The sequence below is a fragment of the Aquila chrysaetos genome, chromosome 12, assembly GCF_900496995.4.
Source record: "Aquila chrysaetos chrysaetos chromosome 12, bAquChr1.4, whole genome shotgun sequence".
NCBI lineage: Eukaryota > Metazoa > Chordata > Aves > Accipitriformes > Accipitridae > Aquila > Aquila chrysaetos.
Genome location: NC_044015.1, coordinates 10,453,123 through 10,473,429, shown reverse-complemented (window position 1 = coordinate 10,473,429; position 20,307 = coordinate 10,453,123). Strand labels below are relative to the sequence as shown.

The window sequence follows — 20,307 nt, the reverse complement described above, 5'->3', positions numbered from 1 at the left end:
GATGGTGTGTTTGTTTTTCAGTTGTTCAACTTGAAGTTGTGGTCACTATCTCATCACCTTGTCTGTTCCTGTGGCTCGTTTTTGTCTCTGCAGAAATGCTTCTTTACCTTTGCTCTTCCCATACCTCCCTCCTTGGCAGAAGAAAGCAAAAGAGTCTTGCTCTCTTGAAAATGGTCTGTGACAGATGAATGTCAGCTGGTTGATGCCTTCTTGGCAAGGGTGGGGGGGTAAAGCTGTCTGTGAACCTTTGGTAATGGTGCTTTTGCCAAGCTCTGTGCACTGCTTGTGGTACACGTGTGTTTAGCTTTGACCACAAGTACACAAGTACAATTTTTGTGCACAAAAATGTTCAGGAACTGAGTAGTGTTTGCTTTTAAATTGTTTTGGTTTGTTTTTTTTCACAGCTGCCTTGGGCCAAGGTCCTTTTTAAGTTCAGGATGCTTTTCCTCTAGTCTTCTTCCTGCACCGCTTGCAAAGAATAAAGAATTAAGAGGGAACAGCCCAGTCTGGATGCTCCGTGCTGAAGAGGCTGTAAGATGGAGATTAGGCGTTGGTGAGAGCAAGCATTACAGAGAAGAGAACAGGGGAAAGGGTATAGAGCTGGGTAAGAAAAGGACCATGCATAAATTAAGAGGAAAAACTGCAGATTTTTTTCTCCTATGAATAATTAACTTTTCTTCATTTCTCCATTTTCCACTTCCTAAACCTCTCACGAAAGCCTCTCCTTGCTTTGGGGAGAAGTGTCACTTGAGAATCTTCTCAGAACTTGGCAGCTATGCAATAGGGGCATGTAATCTTTTATAATCCTCTCTACAAGTTTGTAATAACCATTTCTGTTTTGAGATTCCAAAGGGTTTTGTAGGCCAAGTGGGAATTTAACTGTGAGAGAAAAATGTGCTTAATATTCAGGAGCAAAGATGAGTGGTCCTGGGCAGGGAATGAGAGCTGAATAAGAAGGAAGGAAAACCTGCTTAGCATTGTAGGAAGGGTCACAGCGATGGCTTTGAGCAACTGCGGGTTATTTGAAATCCTAGGTATCCTGGGAACCAAATTGGTTTTTACACAGATAGCAGCTTCTGTTGTGGTGATGTCATGAGATTTACAAGGCTGCACAATGAGCTGCTTGTTTGCAGGCGCGCATGGGAGGCTGGGCTGAGCGTGAAGCGCACCTGCGTGTTTTGTAAGGTCCCCACCTTGATTGGGTTGTGTTTTCTGGTTCCGCTTGTTGAGCTACGAAGTGCACAGATGATTGCATGATTTGAGGTTGCTGGCACCGATCCATTCAAGAAGGTGCCGATGTCTCCCGATAGACACATCTTTCACGCTGTCTCTTGTGAACCTGGCTGGGTACAGACCATGAGAACAGGGACAGAGAGGCACAGCCGAGGGGAGCAAGGATCAATTACCCTTTGTAAGTTTAGCAATCGGCTACAGGGCACATAAGAAGCTTAGAGGAGCTCAGCAGTGTTCAAGCTAATTGGCAGCTTTAAACTGCTATTAAGAGCTCCCACACCTTTTGCTCAAAGAAGCTGCACAGTGACAGCGAGCTGGTGCAACTTTCTGCTTTCTAATCAGAATTACCCTGCCAGGCCAATTTTAGCTTTATGCCTAATTTTTGCTTCTGCTGCTAGCTCCTTAGCTCTCATTTTTTAGGACTTTGCAAGAAAGCTCGAGACTGTTGGCACACTCAGCATCTGCTCACTAAACTACTCGTAAGATTTTAAGACTTGCGGTTTCTTTTTTGGAGCAACTCCATGATTTTCCCTTTTGAAAAGAAAATCTCGGTGAAACTGCTTGCATGGTTGTGGCCTAACTGAATTTGTGCTCTCGAGCTTCCACAGGATGCTCGGGTACCAGGGAACACTGAAACCTTTTAGCAAATAGTAGGGGCTGAGGGTGGTAAATGTGTTAGCACAGGTCTTGGGAAAGGTTTGGTTTTGAATTGCATGTGTTATGGGGAAATGAGAGGGGAAATCTTGGCTGATCTCTACCATAGTCTCAGCCTTGGTGTGAAAACTACTGAACTTTTGATAGGCAAAGTAGCGACGTTGCAAGTAAAGGGCAGATGTACTGACTCAGGACCAAGTTAAATTGGCAGAGCCCTCCGGGAGCTCAGCTGGGGGAGCGAGCCTGCTGTACCTTGCTCACTGCCGGCCGTCTCTTGTACAAACAAGCCAAATCTCTCCTAGGGAAGGAATGAAGGGGTGGGAATGATGTCAGCTATGGAGAGGAGAGACAGCAAGAGCTCATCCTTCTGGGAGATGCCAGGCTTGTTGAACAGTAGCATTCTGTATTTTGTCTGCCGCTGGTTGCAAAGGAGACAGCCCTTGGCTGGCTATTAGGTGTTCACTCATCTGATGACTTAGCTCTTCCCACATAAAAATTGCTTTTTACTTTTTTTTTTTTTTTTTAATGCAGAAAATTAGGAAATCTAAGAATCTGGCTGGTACCTGTGGTAGTGGACAAAATGTTGTGCTCACTCTTTGAGCTTTAAAGGTGAATCTTGCTTTTTTTGTGTTGAGGTGAGACTGCTACATGTGAGAAATTCAGAGCAGAAAGGCAACCCTTCTCCCACCCCATCACAGATCTCATCAAAGCTTTCCAGCAGGTGATGGAAAAAAGCTGTGCCCTTATCTGTTTGCGGAAGAGACATACAGTCCTCATTCAGAGGAGGGCAAGAACCTCAAAACCTTACCCGTAAGCAGTAAGCAGCAGATACCTTCAGACTTCTCATCTCTAAATTTTAAGAGATTCTTTCACCCAGAGTTGGCATACTGATGGTAGGGAAATGGAAGCACACACAATAAGCATAAAAATTGCCACAGTGATATTCCTATGAGGGTACAGGGCATGAAAACTGCACCTGACTGAACAGTTTTTACATGAATCTGTCTGTGGCTTATGAGGTTCTCCACTGGGATAATGGAAAATCAATTTCTAGACTATGCCTGATCACTGCCACTCAATAAAAGAGTAGTGGAAAGTTAATAGGTTAGATTGGCAAGATTGGCCTATACTAGAAAAATTAATGATCTTGTGAAGAATTTGCATGGCAGAGCCAAATGCATTGGAATCTGAGAAAGTCATGGCGCTGGTCATGGCTTCTGCCAGCTTCTAAAATACCATTTTCACCTACTTAAACCTTTTATGGCTTTATTCTATGCAGAATGGATTTTCCAGGTTGCATTTTGGCTGTAACCAGTTGGCGTGAGAGCTTTTGAGATCTCTGAAATCTGATGGTTTGACTAAGCTTTCTTTACCTCCTACCCATGATATTAGGTTTCCATACAAGAATTTGGTTAATTGTTGCATGCAGCTGCCAGAGGAGAGCAACTGGATTCAGCTGAATTGAGGTCCAGTCATTGGATGTGTAATGAAGTTTGTTGAGTGCAGCACTAGATACTTACCTCTGTAATAACATCCTACATAAAGAGCGTGGCTGTCATCCCAAAGGATCTGCTTATGCTTTCTACACTTAAAATAACACCTACTTCACCAGAGAGATCTGTTGCTGACCACAAAAATGTAGGTACCTCTTAACTGAAATGGAGCCGTGCCACACAGTGATTTAGAGGGGCAAGTGAGCAATACCATATCTCACAGTAGCTACAAGAAGCTTCCTAGAAAACCTACAGGCATTGCCCATGTTGTGATTTGAAATAAAATGGCAGGATTAATGGTTTTATTTCTATATTTTGTACTGGACATACCTCTAAGTGTGTTGTGATTCAGAGAAGAATTAATCAACCCTAAATGACATGTTTTCTCTGTAGCATGTGAGTCTCTGCATTACCACACACAGTATGTGCTGAATTTTCTTTATCGTATTATACAATTAGTCATGAGCGTTGTATGTTCTGTGGTGGGACATGGTGGTTGTTGTCCATACAAACTTGAAGGATGAGTGTCCCCTCCTTCTCCCAAGTGAATTCGTGCATCACGATAGGTTTTCTTTGAACAGTTGTTTCTGATAGTGTCTGTCTGCAGTTCTGCTTGGATCAGAAACCATTGCGTATGGCTGGGAGTTGGTTTGAGAAATAAGAACTGTAAACAAAAGCTATATATATCAGCATGAGAGAAAGTGGAAGTTGTCTTGATTGTGCTTTTCCTAGCAGACCTTCATTAACTGACCTCTGTCGTCATCTGCTCCGTGTAAGTGTTGAGACATTGTCCCTCTTTCAGCTGAGCCAGGGTTGCTCCAACGTCTGTGTCTGCTCTCAGGGCAGTGGCGCTTGAATTCTCTTCTGTTTTAAATCCAGATCCTGCAGATCTTCATCTGAGCATCACACAGCTGTCTGAAATAGTTGCATATACACACACAGCTGTATGTCACATAACTGTGCTATTGCTGTTTATTTTCACTCGCATTAGTGACTTCTTTTGCGGAAATCCTGCCTTATTACAAGATGCAGGTTTAAGGGAATGGTACATGTTCAGACACAGTGTATTTCCCTTTCTGCCATATCTTTCCCTTGAATCATGAGCTTCATCAGCTTTTAGAGACGGTATAAGTTTAGTGAAGGACTTTTAACTGCTATTTGTCTTTGAAGCTTCCTGTCAATAATAAGGCTTGTTTCAGCTTCTGTTCAACTGCTTGATGAAGGTTCAACCTGATGGTTATTTGAACTGGACTGCATGCTCGTGCACAGCTGGGTAGGCTTGGGGTAGTGACAAGCTCTCAGATGACAGCACTTACCTAAAGTTCTCTGAGTCCTGTCTCTATGGTAAGTACATAAAACACGATGGAAACATTGACATTGGGCAAGTAGACCTGTTGTCAAAAGGTGTTAGGGCTTATACTAATCTCTCTTCAGGGGAAAAAAAATCCTCCCTACATACAAACTTGGCCACTACATTAGTTACTCAGCTGCTTGGCAGCTCCTCATTGGAAATACTAGGAACAGAATACAGACCCTAATAAAGTTGATGAAAATTTGGCAAGTACTTCAGTAAGCCCGTGATTTCACCATAGGAAGAGTGTGGTTCAGAAAAGGAGCTTTGACACATGCCAGGGGTGCTCTTGTCATCACTGGGATGGAGGTTTATTGCTCTGTTTTTATTGATGGTAGGTAGAGAGTGCTTTTTGGCAAGGAGACTAAAGGCATGAATTTACCTTTAATGTAGTTTTGTTGCCGTGATTTCTGCTAATTCTGTCCTTTTCACTAGCTCTGAAGAGGAGAGAAGATGCTGCTCTTCTGGTTGTAGAAGAGCTGTTGGGGACTAAATGACACTGGAACACCTGTCATCTCTTGGAAATAATTCTCTGATTCTGCCCATTGCCTGCTTTTTGGAAAGTATTCTCCACTTGAAAATGCATTTGGAATTTAAAAAAAAAGAATTGTTGCATACTTGCAATGGAAGATTCAGAAATGTTCCCATCTGATAGCACTAGTACTACTCCCTAAATACTGCAAAACTGCTGTCAGTTTTCATAAAATCACTTAGCCTTTCTGTGGGGATCAGCTTGGCACTGGCTGGTTCTTTCCTTGTTCTCTTGCCCTGCACCAGTCAACACTTCTTTTTATTGTTATGTGGTTATGGCAGAACTCCCCCCCTCCCCCCCCCCCTTTTTTTTTTTAAAATAAGTTCTGTACTTAAAGAATAATAAGGTACAAGTTGTCATTTGGCTGACAGAAAGGGAGCTTTGTGGATATTTATAACATGCCTAATGGCATTTCAGAGCCCTGAGGAAAAACAACGCAGTTTCCAATCTTCAGCTATGTCAGATGTGGCAGGCGAGCAGTGGTGCTCTTCTCAGTTCAGCAGGGGAGGATACACTGAGAAGGGGATTTTTTTCCAAGCTGTTATTTAACTGATATTAGCATTTGAAGGCGCATAAGGCATGACCTTTAATCCTGTGTGTAGACTAACTGATCTGCTTGCTTGAATGCCTCATTGTAATGATGCAGAATGGAAAGGATTGCATCAGACCAGAGAAAGAAGTCTTCTGTCACCAGAACTTGCGTATTTAGGTGTGTGGCTGCATGAGCCCATCCCACACGTAACATCTGCAAACTCAGAGCTTTCAGATACACTTCCCTGATCTCTCCTCCAACTCCTGTCTGAAACTGCATTCATCGGTGAGTTACCTCCCAAAGCACAAGCCTTCCTGTATGAGCTGATAGATAGTAGGCCCAAAGTGAAAAAGGACAGCCCTGACTTTTGGTCTTTCCAGAAGTGTAAGTGGTCCTAGTTACACATGGACTTTTTGCCATTCACTTCCATAGCGATTCAAACAGTGGTGGTAAATTAGTTTTATGGGGCATTAGTGGAAGAGGTCAGTGGGTTTTATTACATTCATGTGAAAAGTTGGAGCCAAGAATGTAAAATGAAAACTGAAGATGAAGAGTACCGGAAAGCAGAACAGGGTTTGTGAAGTGACTGAGTGTGTATGTGATACTGTGTAAAGTCCCAAAGAGTCTTCAGTCTAAACTGGTAACATACTTCAGAATAAGTTTTGAAGTTACAGCTGTTGTGAGAGGCTCCAAAGAGGTCGACCATGCAAGAAGGCTAGCTGAGAAATAATTAAATAGGTGGGACAAACGCACCAAAGCTACACTGTGATTTTTTTTGCAGAGAGTTTTCTTGTAACGTGTATTCAGCATCCATCTAGTTTGCAAGATGGGCTTGCAGCATCAGCCTCGGGGAGAGGACTGAAGTTATAGGATCTGATACATCAGAAAACCAGCTTGCAACTGCTGCTCTTTGTTGAAGAGAGCACTTGGTCAGCTTGCAGGGGTGGTGGGGCTGTGTCCCGACGTGTTCAAAAGGATACCAATACAAACACAAAATATTAATGCTGTGGTGTTCTCTTGTGGTGATTGACAGCTCCAGACACCAAGATGGCATGTTACTGCGCCAGCAGCCTGTGGAAAGCTGTTCTGACATAGCCAACCCACTTGGCAGCAGAGCCATGGCTGGCCCGCAGTGCCTGATGACTCAGTTAAGTCCTGGAGTTGTTATTGCAGTGGAAGAAGTCGTTCTGTTCTTTAATTCCTTTGTGGAGCCTATAGATCTGTTGGATGGTACCCTGCCAAGGCTTGTAGTTAGTAGAAATTATAATGCGAAAGTCTTTCGGTGCTGGGCGAGTTGTGACTGTAGATTCTGCATTGGAGCTAATGGTCCAGAAGGGTTTTCTGTTGCCATGAGACAGTCTATCAGCAGTTCAAAATGTAGTTTACTTGGTTATCGCTCAGCGTAGCAGCTGGAGGCACACTCTCGCTGCTAGCCCACCCACATGAGCAGGACAGGGCACGCCTTCATCCTTTTTTCCCCTTGGTGATTTATCATGTGCTTTCATTACTCAAGAGACTAGATCCCCAGAGCTCGGGTCTTCACATTTCAGTTGCACGCTCATGCTGGGAGCCCATGGCTTCCTCCTTCTTGCTCATTTTCCCTCTGTTAGCTCGTTGCTTGTAGGTTTGTGTTGCTTAGGTGTGGTTAGGGTTCATGTGCTGCTGTTTGGGAAACCAAGGTCTAAGCAGGAGCAGCAGTGGTTTTATTTTGCATCTGGTTAGGTGTTTGGTTGGACACCATGATAAATGTGAGTTGAAGTTGTGCCAAAAATCTACCTGGAGGGTTAATTTCTATAAGATGGACAAATACGTAACTTGTGAGAGAGTCTGTTGGGCTCCAGGAGTTTGCACAAGTGCACTTTTGCATCACAGAGATTATGGTGGTTTCCCTTAATTATGCTTATGCCAAAGTAGAGTTTTGGGCAATTTTTAGACACACAGCGTTGCTTGTCACTCTTGGAAACCAAGCTTTGTTAGGAGAGGTAACTGTGGAGCCTGATTCTAAATCTCAGCTTCTTTCCTGAATTCTCTCACCTGAAATTAAGGGAGCAAAGATGCATTTCTTTATTATTCAGAGTAGTAGGAACCATGCAGTCCTCTTCTTTTTCTTGCTTAAAGGTATCAGATTGCCTGTTTCAAGAATTCTGCCGAACAATCACAAAAATCCTAATGTAACGTGAGATTGAACTAGGTACTGAAAGCCATCTTTCAAGTTAATTCTCCAGCTTTAGAAGTTGACACGTTCCTTTCAATGCGGAGGCAAAGGTGCCTATTATACGCAGGAAAAGAGCGTGAAGATGTTGCAGCTTTTTTAATAATTAGGTGGGATTTGGCATACACAGGGTCTGCAAGGAGTGAAGTCAGTTGGAGGGGTTCATTACTCAACGTTTAATGCTTGTGTTTGGACTTGCACTGTTCCTTGCAGCTGGGAAGGTGCTGGGTGTTTGAGGATTCGCTGGCCTCTAGTGGTGAAGCTGGGTAGAAGCTACAAGAAGCATCTGTGCTTAGCTCTGTGCAAGCACTGGGTTATTAGTATGTGTACTAAACGGAAGCTAATGTTACAAAACACTTTGGTTTTAAACACTCATTTTGCCTCATGGTCTCCTGAAACAGCTGAAGGAGGTCCTGGACTCCTGTGCAGCAAGCCCCTGATGCAGTGTCTATTTTAGACCCCTTAGAGGTAGTTCAGGGACTTCAGGAACCTACAGTGTATACATTGAGAATGGCTGATTTTTTTGCAGGTAAAGTTGTATAAAACTAGAGTGCAAGGTAAACCCAAAACTTAATGTTATAAAGCAACGAGAACTTAATCTCAAAACTTTAGAAAGAGATGACTTGAAACTTTTCTAAGTTTGTATAAGTTGTGCTACCCATGGCTCTGTTGTGTATGTCCCTTTTTCTATTATTCATATAGCATTTCTGTCTCCTGTAGAGGGATTTTTGTAAGTTGACTGCACACTTAATTCCCAGGGCAGCCTTCTTTGCACCCACTCTTCTTGTAGCACTGACAGTGTACCTTGCTGCTCCACGGCTTTCTCTGCTTTTGAGCTTGGCTGCCTGGCAGTGAAGTCTGTCTGCTGCACTTGTTCATGTGCTTTCCTTTCCTAGACTTGGAGAAAAACTTAGTAGTGAGAGGCACAATGTGATATGTAGCTCAAGCCTGAGAGACTTAAGGGAAATTGATTTTAAAATAAATTTTAAAAGATCAGCACTGGGAGCCAAACAAGTTGGATTTTGGTTTGGTTTTGGGTTTTGTTTGGTTGGATTTTTTTTTTTTTTTTTTGAGTTTTGGCATTATAGTGGCTGTGGCTAAATGAAAATGCTGGAAGACTCCTATCTGTCACAATTTAATCAAATAGCATCTCTACCAAAAGATGATAGTAAGCCCTTCTCAATTAAATGCCCATCCCTTTGAATTTTTCCCTCCCTTCTTCAAGCCTGCCTTCCTTGGTCCACATCTTCCTTCCTATGTCTTTCTATCCTTAGTCTCAAATAATCTAGTTTATTAAGATTTAGGGTACATTCAGGGCCCTACCCATGTAACCACATTTTTGAGAAGGGAGTGGAGGGAAGATGAAGTTTGCATGAGAGCTCTTGGTCTTTTCTTTTAATTATATTTCACTCTTTGACAAAGACATTTATATTCATCTTGGGTATTGCCATTTTTGTAAGTCATGCTATAGATAAATAAGTATTCATAGTGTACAGTATGTAGCGTTCCACATGGGTGCCTCCCAGGATTAGCATTTTGTCTTTTAATATCCTGAAACAGGCACTGCTAAGTACAGATTGCAGTTTTGGTTCACATCTAGCTGCAGAACAGCAAAAGCAAAGAAGGTGGTTAATGACACATGCTAATCGTTCTGGCGTCACGGTTTTCTCTTTGCAGATGTGAAAGGGCCACCTACACACAGACTGTCCTGCGGCCAGTCTCCCTACACTGAAACGACAACATGGGAGAGGAAATACTGCATCCTGACAGACAGCCAGCTGGTGCTGCTCAACAGGGAGAAAGAGGTGAGGGAAGCTCACGTTGGCCACTCAGGATTTACCTTTTGGCCTTTATTGGTAAAACAGGAAGGCAGCTTTTTTCATCTCCCCTTAATTTTGTTCACAAGTTTAGTGAAATGTGTGAAAGGAGGGCAAAAGGGGAGCTAACCTATTCTGCATATGGATGGCATGGCACGCACAGTTATTCTCCTGCTGGCCCAGATGCCAGTTGCATGGAAGAGGTGACAGCAAACTGTGTGCATCCAAAACTCCCTCTTGGAGTTTTACAGCCTGCATTTAAGTCTGCCACTACATCTTCCTATGTTATTGCTGCTTTTAATAGTAGTTAAAACCACCACAGCTATGTAAACCTACCTCCTCACGTCAGTGCAGACATAAAGGTAGGGAAAAGTGCAGTAAAGGTGGGGAAAAAGGGGGGTTTTTGTGTCTGTATGGGAGTGCTGGGCAGAGGAGGTGTGTGCAACCTTCACAATGTACAATCAACCTTGCTGCAGTCACAAGGTAAATTGTTTGAGACAGAGGTTTGCCCTCTCTTGCTAAATGCAGCAAGGAAGATTGGGTGCCCCTTGGCATGGATACTCAAAGCTATTGCAACCATCTTTGCTTTAATTATAAAATTCCTCTCTGTATATATAGCATGACATTGTGCCTTGCCATGAAGGTGACGTCAATATGGTAAAGAATAGGCATGTTTTAGTTGATTGAAACACTGAACAAGCAAATGCTGATAATTCCCTTCTCCTAGACTACACTACGATATGTTTTTTCTTGTGATATTTGATGTCTATAGACTGTCACGAACACATGAGCTTTAGAAGCATTTGATAATGCTCCTGGGTTTGTTTGTTTGTTTAATTATTCTGGTGTAGATTTACCCTGCTTAAAAATAAGTATTTCAGGAAGAGCTATAAAATAGGAATGTTTTCAAATTACTGAAATAGATTTTATCACATATAAATGCCCATGAATTTGAGTCTAATACCATGGTTTCCTACATTTGGAGAGGACCTGAATTTTTGTGGGTTTTCTTGATTCTTTTGAAGCTTCTGTGTATGGCTGTGTACAGGCTGAGAGTATGAGACATGTTTCTGATGTAGCACTAAATATTACTCATCGTCAGCTGTGATCAGGTTTATTTACAAGGGCTGAAATATTTCGTTGCATAGGGAGGCTGGGAGGAAATGGTTTAGAGCAGGACTTGAGTTATTAGAAGGGAACAACATCAATGCTAATGCATGGGAGAGGTGATCAAACGCAGGGAAAATGGAAGGCCCATATCATGATATTTGTTTACTATGTAGCTCTTTTTCTAGTCTGACAGGACTGTCACCTAAGGAATTAAAGCATATACTGAAGAAACTTAAGGATGTGTGAGAATTATTCCTAAAACTATACTGTACCAGCACAGCTGGGCTAAAAGGATGCATCTCATTAAAGAAATGTAATTGAAAACAACACTGGCTCATATCACAAGTCATTTTCTGAAGGTGGTAATCATGCACTTATGGGTTCTTAATTTCTCCTACTGCATACAGTTAAAAGCATTTTTCTGGGAGTAAGATGAGTCTTTTGCTTAGATCCTGAGGAGTAAATATGGGAAGTCTGATGTATCACTGGTGTATTAAGTCATTATATACTATGTTTAAATACACTTTTTTTTTTTGTCAGAAGCTGGAGAAATTCAGTATCAGGCTGTACAGAGCCTGGGGTTTTAAATACAGCAGTAACCCCAAAAAATCGAGCAGCAGTGTAAATCTTTGCAGCGTGCTCTCAAAGGTGCCTGCCCGCACTATCACAATGAGAAATAACTTGTTTTGGGAAATGCTGCATGTAGATGGGCCAAGCAGACATGCCTTTGGTGCAGGTGTGACTCCACATGCTGATAATGTGATTTGTTTCAGAAGCTAGTAGCTGGAGTCAGATTTGCCATTCTGATTTTCAAGTAATTTGGGACTGCTGTTAAGTGAAAGGAAAAAGGGAACTCCTTGCAGAGTCATGAGTACTCTGTAGGAAAATAAAAGGTTGTTTTAGTCTAGCTTCTGAGTCTGTACACATGGCAGTGTACATAGAATCCCTTGTAGAAACACGAAACATATAGGAGTAGAACAGCCAGTTAGCAGAGAGACACAGAGCTGATGCTCCGGATTTGCACCTTCTTCTAATTTTTTCTGAAATAGAAGTATCCATTGTAGCTTTCATGAGAAAGGGAAGGGGAGGCGACTTGGTTAAATTTTACTTGGCAAGTCATTCAGAGCCAAAAGAGGCTCTATGAGATGTGATCTGGAAGTAAGAGTGAACACAGGCCTAAGGCAGCAATGGGGAGAGATGCTTGGGAAGAGCATAATGATTGAAAAGTATGTAGGAGGGGAATCAAAAAAAGCCCATGGGTGGGACCACAGGTACAGGGAGCCTAAGCAAAAGACCAGGTGAATGAGGAAGAGGGAGGTTACTTAAAGAAGAAAATTGAAGATTATGTTTAGAGTAAAATTATTGGAAAGGTGATGCTGGAAGAGGTTTTTTATTAACCCAAAATGATGTGATAGGCAACAGGAGCTGAAGATAGAGAGGTTCCTGCTCTGAACATGGAAATGGCTGGTAGAGTGGGTAGGTCAGGATTTCTTCGGACTGCTGAAGAGGATCTTAGAAACAATGTGAGGGACAGAATGAATACCCATCAGTAAGGGGGTGGGTGTGGTGGAAGAAGGAAGAGATGTTAACAGCAGAGTGCCCTTGCAGCCAAAAGGGAGCACTCGCATCATCACAAGGCTGGTGTAATTTGAAAACTGAGTCTGAAGCATCTCCTTTTATTCTCTGTGCATCTGCTTTGTTACTTCATGGAATAAAAATTCAAGAAGCTTAGCCTGTGTGAAATTAAAAGGGAACAGAAATGTTTGATGTTCATAATACTTTGTGAAATCATTATGCAAGTATGTATGTCAAAGCCAAAAAGTAGGAAAACATATACAAAATGCAAACAGGTAAATGAAAGATGTCTTAATTGTTTTGTGTATATTGCTAAGTTTGGTTTCTTTCAGTTAATACTGTTAAAATAGAGCATTATGAATTGCACAGATTTTTAAGACTGGGGGAGCAGTACAGAAATAAACAGAGTAGTAAGAAAACTCTTTTCTTATAACATGCCACCACTACGGATTTATTGTCAAGGCAGTTTGGATAGAGTACATGCAAGAGAGATTTTGTGCTGTGCAAGCACAAGAGTAAGTTGGAAATCAGAGAAATTTTGAGGTACAACTTGATCCAAAAAGATCTGTAATTACTCAGACAAAAATGGTCTGATGGTATCACCTTGTGCAGTGTAGAAAAATATTAATTACTTGACACCTTGTCAACTTTATAAAATGAAAATAGGTGAGACTGAAGAATGAAGATTATTAATGAAGGGAAGAGATTGGTGCCCAAAAAGTAAGTGGAAAGGAAATGAATCCCTGTAGGGATGTGAGTGATGACTTAGCAAATAAGGAGTCATGAGTGACAGAAGATGTGCAATTACTACTACATATCATGGTGTGGTAATATCTAGCAGCATCTTCCAAGACTGGGACAACAGGTCTCGATTGATTCACTTACAAATCAGGTATTTTTTCTACAAGGAAAACAGCTTCCCACTGTCAGGAATGTGTAGGTATTTCCATCATTTGCGAAACCTGTTCCATAGGGTAAGAGCACAGTAAAAGTGTCTGCAAAATCAGTGCCATTTAAACAGGGAAAGGGAATGAGTTAGTGTTTATGAAGAGTGGTTTCAGATAGATAATCCATTGCACAGCACTTTCATGAGGAGTGTGACAAATAGCTGCATCTGGTTTTGGGCTGCTTTTTAGTTAGTCTTTGTCTGTAACTTGGCTGCTGTCCTGCAGAATCTTTTAATTTTGTGTTCAGTTGGAAATGAAGATGAACAAAGCTTTTCACTGTGTTAGACATTTCCTTTTTCCTTCCTGCACCCAAAACCTCATCTTCCTTCTTGGATTTAGAAGTGGTTTTAATCATGGGCAAAGGATAGTAGAGACCTACATTCACTGTGAGAAGATCTACTACTTATTGGTGCTGGTGACAGAGGCCAGTAGCAGGACATCGCTGATGTATTTTGCTACTCTTACATCTCCTGTGACTGACACCAGTAGTGGAGCAACAGTGGTTATCCCAAGAGAAGATAGCAAAAGCAAACACTGCTGCTTGGGGGCCCCAGGGGAGGTTCTTCAGTAACACCCACTGCCATTCCCAAAAGACTTGTCACATTGGTAACTTACAGCAAATATATTTTACCTGTAAATAGGAGTTTGTCAAAGCTGAACCCAGTTGTAAGAAAAGATTTGCTTCAATTCTCAAATGAATTTAATTATTTATTTTCCAAAAGCCCAAAGAAATGTTAGTTGTCGAGATGTTTATAGTGGATTTCTATGTCAGAATTTTAGCCAGCTTATAACTTTCTGGAGGAAGGTAAAAATTAAAATGAATTATTTAACTATTTTGTTGACATGATTCCAAACTTCCTGACTATTAGTTCAGAAGAGATTGCAAGTTCTCAAGTTTTTGTCCTGCATCAGTCTTTCCAATCTTGAAAAATCTATCTGCAATGAAGAAACTTTTTTTCCTGTCTCTTTTTTTAAAAGAGCCTAGCTCAGTTTGCCTTTAAGAGGCATTAAATGCTTGTAAAGTTCTTACTCCTATTTCTTCTGAAATCTCTTCATTATCAAACTACTAGAAATCCCAAATATAGGCTTTTTATACTTAAAAAGCATGTTCAGTGGCAGGTGAGCTGTGATGCTTTTCAAGATTTTAGAGTCCGAGCTCTGAACCCGTCCTTGTTAAATAGTGAAATTTGCCAGTGAAGGGTGGCATATGATCAAAATTGTCGAGGTTGCCAAAATTATCAGGGTTTGGACTGTCCCTACGTACCTTTTTGTCCCAGAGTTACACTGCTTGGAGTCCAGCCCTGAACCAGCAGCTTCAACACATCAGCTGAGGGTCGGACAATTCCCAGGTTGGTGAAGTCTCAGCAGGGCAAAGAACAGGATAACAAAGCTGGATGGAAAAAAAAAAAGAGCTGAAAGCCTAAATTGCCATTAGAGTCCTGACTCTGCAAGACTTTGTCGTTCTCTTCGATCCTTTGCTGAACTGCTTGCTGCAATGGCAGGGGCTGGAGGAGGGTTGGGAAGATTGCAGATGTCTGGCTTGATGTTTATGTGGTATTTAGTTGTGTGCTTGCTTGTGTTCCGGTGCCACCCAATCTGTTTGAGGTACCACAGAGCAGTTTATATACCTTTCTAAAAACATGTCCAGCCCCAAGAGATGCAGAGCTGATGACCAAGCTAATTTTGCATGTTCATGAAGCTGTATTTTTTAAGAGCAGGCTGATCTTATGCTAAGCAATAAATACTGGTCCTGCAGTCCTGGATTTAGTACTTTTTTGTCAGTATCGACTGAGACTATGGTTTTGGAGGATTGTTACTTAAAATAACACAGCTCTTTTAAGTCAGAATTAAGGGGGGATCTTTTTTAGCTACTGTGCTACTTTAATCTTGTCCACGAAATTGTGGGATGTTTGTATATTCTCTGGTGTAGATCAAGCTATGTAGCATTAAAATGTTGTTCCTTACACAGTTTATGGAATTATTGAGTGAAACAAACAGTATCATTTTTTTCTCAAGCCACTATAAATACGCTATCAAAAGCAGTTTTTTTGCTGGTGTGGACTGTACTGCACTAGAAGAACATAGCTACACCAATGAACCTTTTTTTAGTGTGCAGTCTAACTGTGTTTTCCTAGTCTGGACAAATGTTAAGTACAAAAGGCTAAGTGACCCAGAATTAGGACCTGAGCTCTCAGACAGTCTTCCTGTTAATGGCTCAGTTCCTCTTTGAAGATAAATCCTATCTCTGGTATGCAGAAGTAGATTTGTTTTTGACACCAACTCCGGTGTGCTGCAGCTTGTTTGCTTTTCCCAAGGACACAAAGGACAGCCTGGCCTCAGTCACCATTCTCCTCCTCACCCTCGGCAGCAAGTCAGTAAGTACATCCATAGCATCGTCTTGGCTATTGTCGCTGTTGTTATATACACTGTTATGAGGGTGGTAGTACTGCTTTTTTTCGCGTCAGTGGATTAAAAGAATGTTTCTGTCATCCCATGTCCGAAAGCACACACAGATACTGAAGAGGTATAATTGAAAGAAAAGGGACTATATTAATTTCTCAGTTAAAAAATCTAATAGTGGAGAAGTCTACCCTGCAGGAGCTGTATTGGTATAGAGCTAGCAGTTAGGTGTAGATACAAGTTCACTGAGAAAGGAGGGTCACAGGGTGGTAGCTTGATGCTTTTAAGGTGTGCTGAAGCAGGTGTGTCGTGTGACTGGTAATAGCTGTTCTGGAAATACAGCTTGCAGCATCCCACCAAAAAATGCTCTGGAGGAAATCAGGAGAGGCAGAAGAGGCGGTGGAGCAGAAGAGCCTTTAGAAGGGAATAAGACTAAATAGAGCCTCCAGATGAAACCTGAAAATCTGTGAACTTGATTGAATGAACGTGGCATAAACTAACAAAATTAGTCTCTGCTTAACTTCCTAATGTGTTCTCACACGGAGATCGTTTGGCAAAGGAGCTGCTGTAAAAATCTACCAGAAAAGAAAGTAGCCTTAACAGAATAACCACGAGGGATTTGGGATACTTGTTTTGAAAAATGAGCACTGTTTGAAGGAGACAAATAGACTAGCATAGTAACAAATAGCATTTTTTTAAATGACCTTAAGAGAATGCTAAGTGCTTAAAAGTCAGGAAATGCCAGAACTAGTTTGTGAGAGCTATTGTAGCGCAGCCTGTTTCTAAAATAGTACAGTATCTTGTACATCTTTTACAACCTTCAGTACAAATGAATAATATCTTTTTGTTTGCTATTAATACTTGGTTTTCAGAGATGATTGAAGATACAAAAGGATAAGCAGCACAGGAAATATAACAGGGGCTTCTATTCCTTTAGCTGCAAGCTGTCTTTTACATAGCTATATGAAAATAAATTGCCATATTGCATGTATCGGAGTTGTACTGTTGAAGCCAATGTCCTCTTCAAAAGTGCACTGAGATGTTTTGGGTACTGAGGGGTTGTGCCTGCCTCCAGCCCCTTGATGCTCTCTCTCTCCCTCATCCCTGGGGTTTCTTCCAACTGTTGAATATAAGGGCTTAAGGTGGCCCCACCAAGTTACAGCTTCCAGATATGGTAACAGACATCAGACCAACAGCTTTAGGGATAAACAATTTATCTCTAAATAACGTTGCGGTAACAAATACAGATCAGGAGTACGATTATCTGGGTGGTTAACAACAAGAAATGCAGTAACTCAGTAGCACAATTATCCAGGTCGAAATGACAGCAAATCCAGTAATTCACCAACACAGAGCTAAACTTAATATCTGAGCATGTAAAAACCTGCAAAACCATAGTCATAACCATGATTATCAGGCAGGCCAGCAGGACGCAGGGTATGGCTTCCTCAGACAAGCGACTCGGACCAGCCAGCAGGCTCAGGGAATTCCTAGCTCCCCAGTTGGAGTGTCCTCTTGTTGAGACACGGAAGCACTATCTGGACTTGTTAATCAACCATCACATCTGCTCTCTGGCCCCCTTCTGTGCCAGTTCTTTGGGGTGCATGGGCCCCAGAAATACTGTATAAGGCAGTACTGGCCCCAGGTGCCCACCCCTTGTTAGTGACTCAGTCAAGGAGACAGTGGTTACCATGGGGCCAAGAGCCTGTGTAGCTTGGTTCTGGAGACATGTTTTTCCCACTCAGTCTCCATCTTTGGTGACCAGCCTTTCACCAGCTTGAAGGATCTCTGCTGTCTTTTGAACCTCTTCAGATCAATGTGTATGTTCTTCAGAAGGGTAGAATGAAGGATGTCTTCCTCATACTGGAATCAATGTCTTCCTGTTGGAAGGATGTTTTCTGCAGGCTGGGGTAATCTGGATTGCACCTCTGGCGAGCAGGTAGCTGTCTGAAGGTTTTGTCTGTCTGCCCTTCTGTATGCAAAGTAACTGATGCTTGAATTAACCCATGCTGATCTTGTAAACAAAATCAGGATGCACAAAGGTGTCCGTATAAATTCATGAAGTAGTTGGGTACTCTTCCTTATCCTCCAGATCCCTTTGTACATTTTGGGGGATTGCATTAGGAGTACATCGGGCTCGTTTCTTGTTCCCACACATATGTGCTGTGGGGCAAACAGACTGTATTGCTTAGGCTCTTTTAGAGCTCTTGGCTGTTGTCTAAATGCCCTGCAGCTGTAGTGATAGGTAGCATAACTTACCACTTTTTTTTCCAGCATAAGGCCCTCTCTAGCAAAATGCAGTTGTCCAGCCAGGTGTTTAAAGGCAAGGTTAGGGGGGGAGTAAACACAGAGGGGTCAAGTTCTGCCAATATTTCAGAAGAGAAACAAAATCTTTATACATTCAGTACTTTTAAAGAGAATTAGCATACAGAATTTTATTACTATGAAATAGTGAGGACCCCAAGCCTTTCTTAGAGCCTTCTGAGGTCCCACTTATAGGATGAGTTTGACTTAATGATAGAAGATGTCCCCTTTCTCCATGTGCCCAATATGACCAGCGGAAAGTCCATTTTTCTCTGACATGCTGTAGCTGATCACTGAATGTGTGCTGAGACTGCAGAAATGCTTTTGAAATCTCAAAGTTTCGCATGTAGCCATCTGACCAGCAGCCTCTGCCTGACTTTCCCAGCATGGAAGTGGACAAGGCTGTCTAGCAATGGGTCTGGCACTGTAGAAGCAGTTTCAAAAGGCAGGACTGCCTTGTTAGTCAGATGGGTCGGCTGTGTTGTGACTTGATACCTCTGGAGCGCAGGCTGCTGCACACCTGCATGCAGCCCTCTCCGGGCTGCATGTGCACTAACGCTCCTCACCGCTGCAGTGCTTGCCCGCAGACCCTCAGGAATTGCGTGGTAAGGGCAGGCATTCCGAACTGCATCTGAAAGTTATTACCAGATGAGTAGAAAATGGAGTCCTTATCAAGATGGCATATTAACAGCGTAGCCCGGTGGCACATTAACAGCTGTCAGCATTCTTTTTACGCAGGTGCCTATCGATGGGGTCCAGGAGCCGCAGGTGGATGCTACCAAAGGGCGCTGCCTGCGCCGGACGGTGAGCGTCCCCTCCGAGGGCCAATTCCCCGAGTACCCGCCAGAGGGGGCCGCCAAACTAGGTAAGTGGAAACCTTGGCCACAATAAATTGATTTTAATTTATAGCTGCAAGCTGTTATCCAAGGGCACTGCTTCCCGGGCAGCATCCTTGCAAAGGAGCCTGCTGAGGTGGGTAGCGTCATAGCTAGGTGGTGAGCTAGGTGGTGGTGGAGGTCGTGTGACCGTGGAGTTGTTTGTAAATGCCTCCAGCAAAATGACTTGTAAACACTAGGATTTATCCAAGCCTCAGTGAGGTTATTATGGGGTACCAGAGAAGCTGGGCTGTTGCTGCACACGGGAAGGTTTGTAGCCATGTTTCAAAGATTACTAGGCAGCCCTGGGATTTACAACTGAGAGCTGCTGAACGCAGGTCAGTACGAATGCAGCTTTTGCAGAGAGCTGTAAGTGGTTCCCGCTGTTTTTTAGAACTGTTAGGTGGTTATGTTTTACCTCACTTTGAGTCGCTCTGGAATTTCCTTTGCTTCATATTTTCATAACAAGTACTGGATAACAGGTTTTTCTGTAACTTACCTCATGCCTGTTCAGGGTGCAGTTCCTAAAAGAACCATCCAACTGCCTGCTGCTGTTGGCTATAATTATACATGTTGAAATCTAGGGAAAGCAAAAGAAAGGGCAGGTATTAAAAATGACAGACGAAAGCTCTGTTGCAGTAGTTTCCCAAGTCCAGATTTGGCCCAGTTCCCCCTCTTTATTCCACCCCACCTGTGGTTGCATAAAGAGCATCATTCCAACTTTCCAGAAGAAAGAGCAATCACGCACAAGTGAACTCTTCTTTCTATTCCCAACCTATGCAAGAAGCTTTCCTTGGCATAGGCTGATAGGATCTAGGAGCAATTCTTTCTTAGTTCAGCTGTGAAAAATACCAGTCCTGGGAGAGAGTGAGCTATGAGGAAAAAAGTAACATGCATCTCTAAACGGTAAAGCAGCCTTGATAACATTGTTATCAAAGGTGAAAAGCAGGTAAGGTATTTTTCATTTCACAGGCTCAGCTGGTTTTTATGCCAAATAATATTATTCTGCAAATATATTGCACACAAGTCATTAAAATCCCACTCTTCTATATAGTTAACTAACACATTGCAAATATAGTACTTATTTATTTGTACTTGCCAATAGCACTATTTAACTCTTCCATATTTGAGGAAATCAGATAGGGTTCTTGTTTTGGATTTGTTTGATTCCTGGATTAGAAGTCTGAAAAGAAGCAGGGCAGGTTGGGGATTTAGGAGGGAAAGCTGCAAAATACTTGGGGATGAGTGACATAAACAGAACCCCTGTTGGAT

General features: G+C 42.3%; 1 protein-coding gene across 3 annotated transcripts in view; it reads left to right on the top strand.

Annotated features, from left to right (window-relative positions):
- Window positions 1-20,307, top strand: part of RASAL2 (RAS protein activator like 2) — a 151,263-nt gene that overhangs the window by 36,789 nt on the left and 94,167 nt on the right. For all 3 annotated transcript variants that reach the window (XM_030032547.2, XM_030032545.2, XM_030032546.2), the window contains exons 2-3: window positions 9,685-9,812; window positions 18,899-19,025. In XM_030032547.2, coding sequence (XP_029888407.1) covers window positions 9,685-9,812; window positions 18,899-19,025 — 255 coding nt within the window. The remainder of the gene's footprint in view (window positions 1-9,684; window positions 9,813-18,898; window positions 19,026-20,307) is intronic.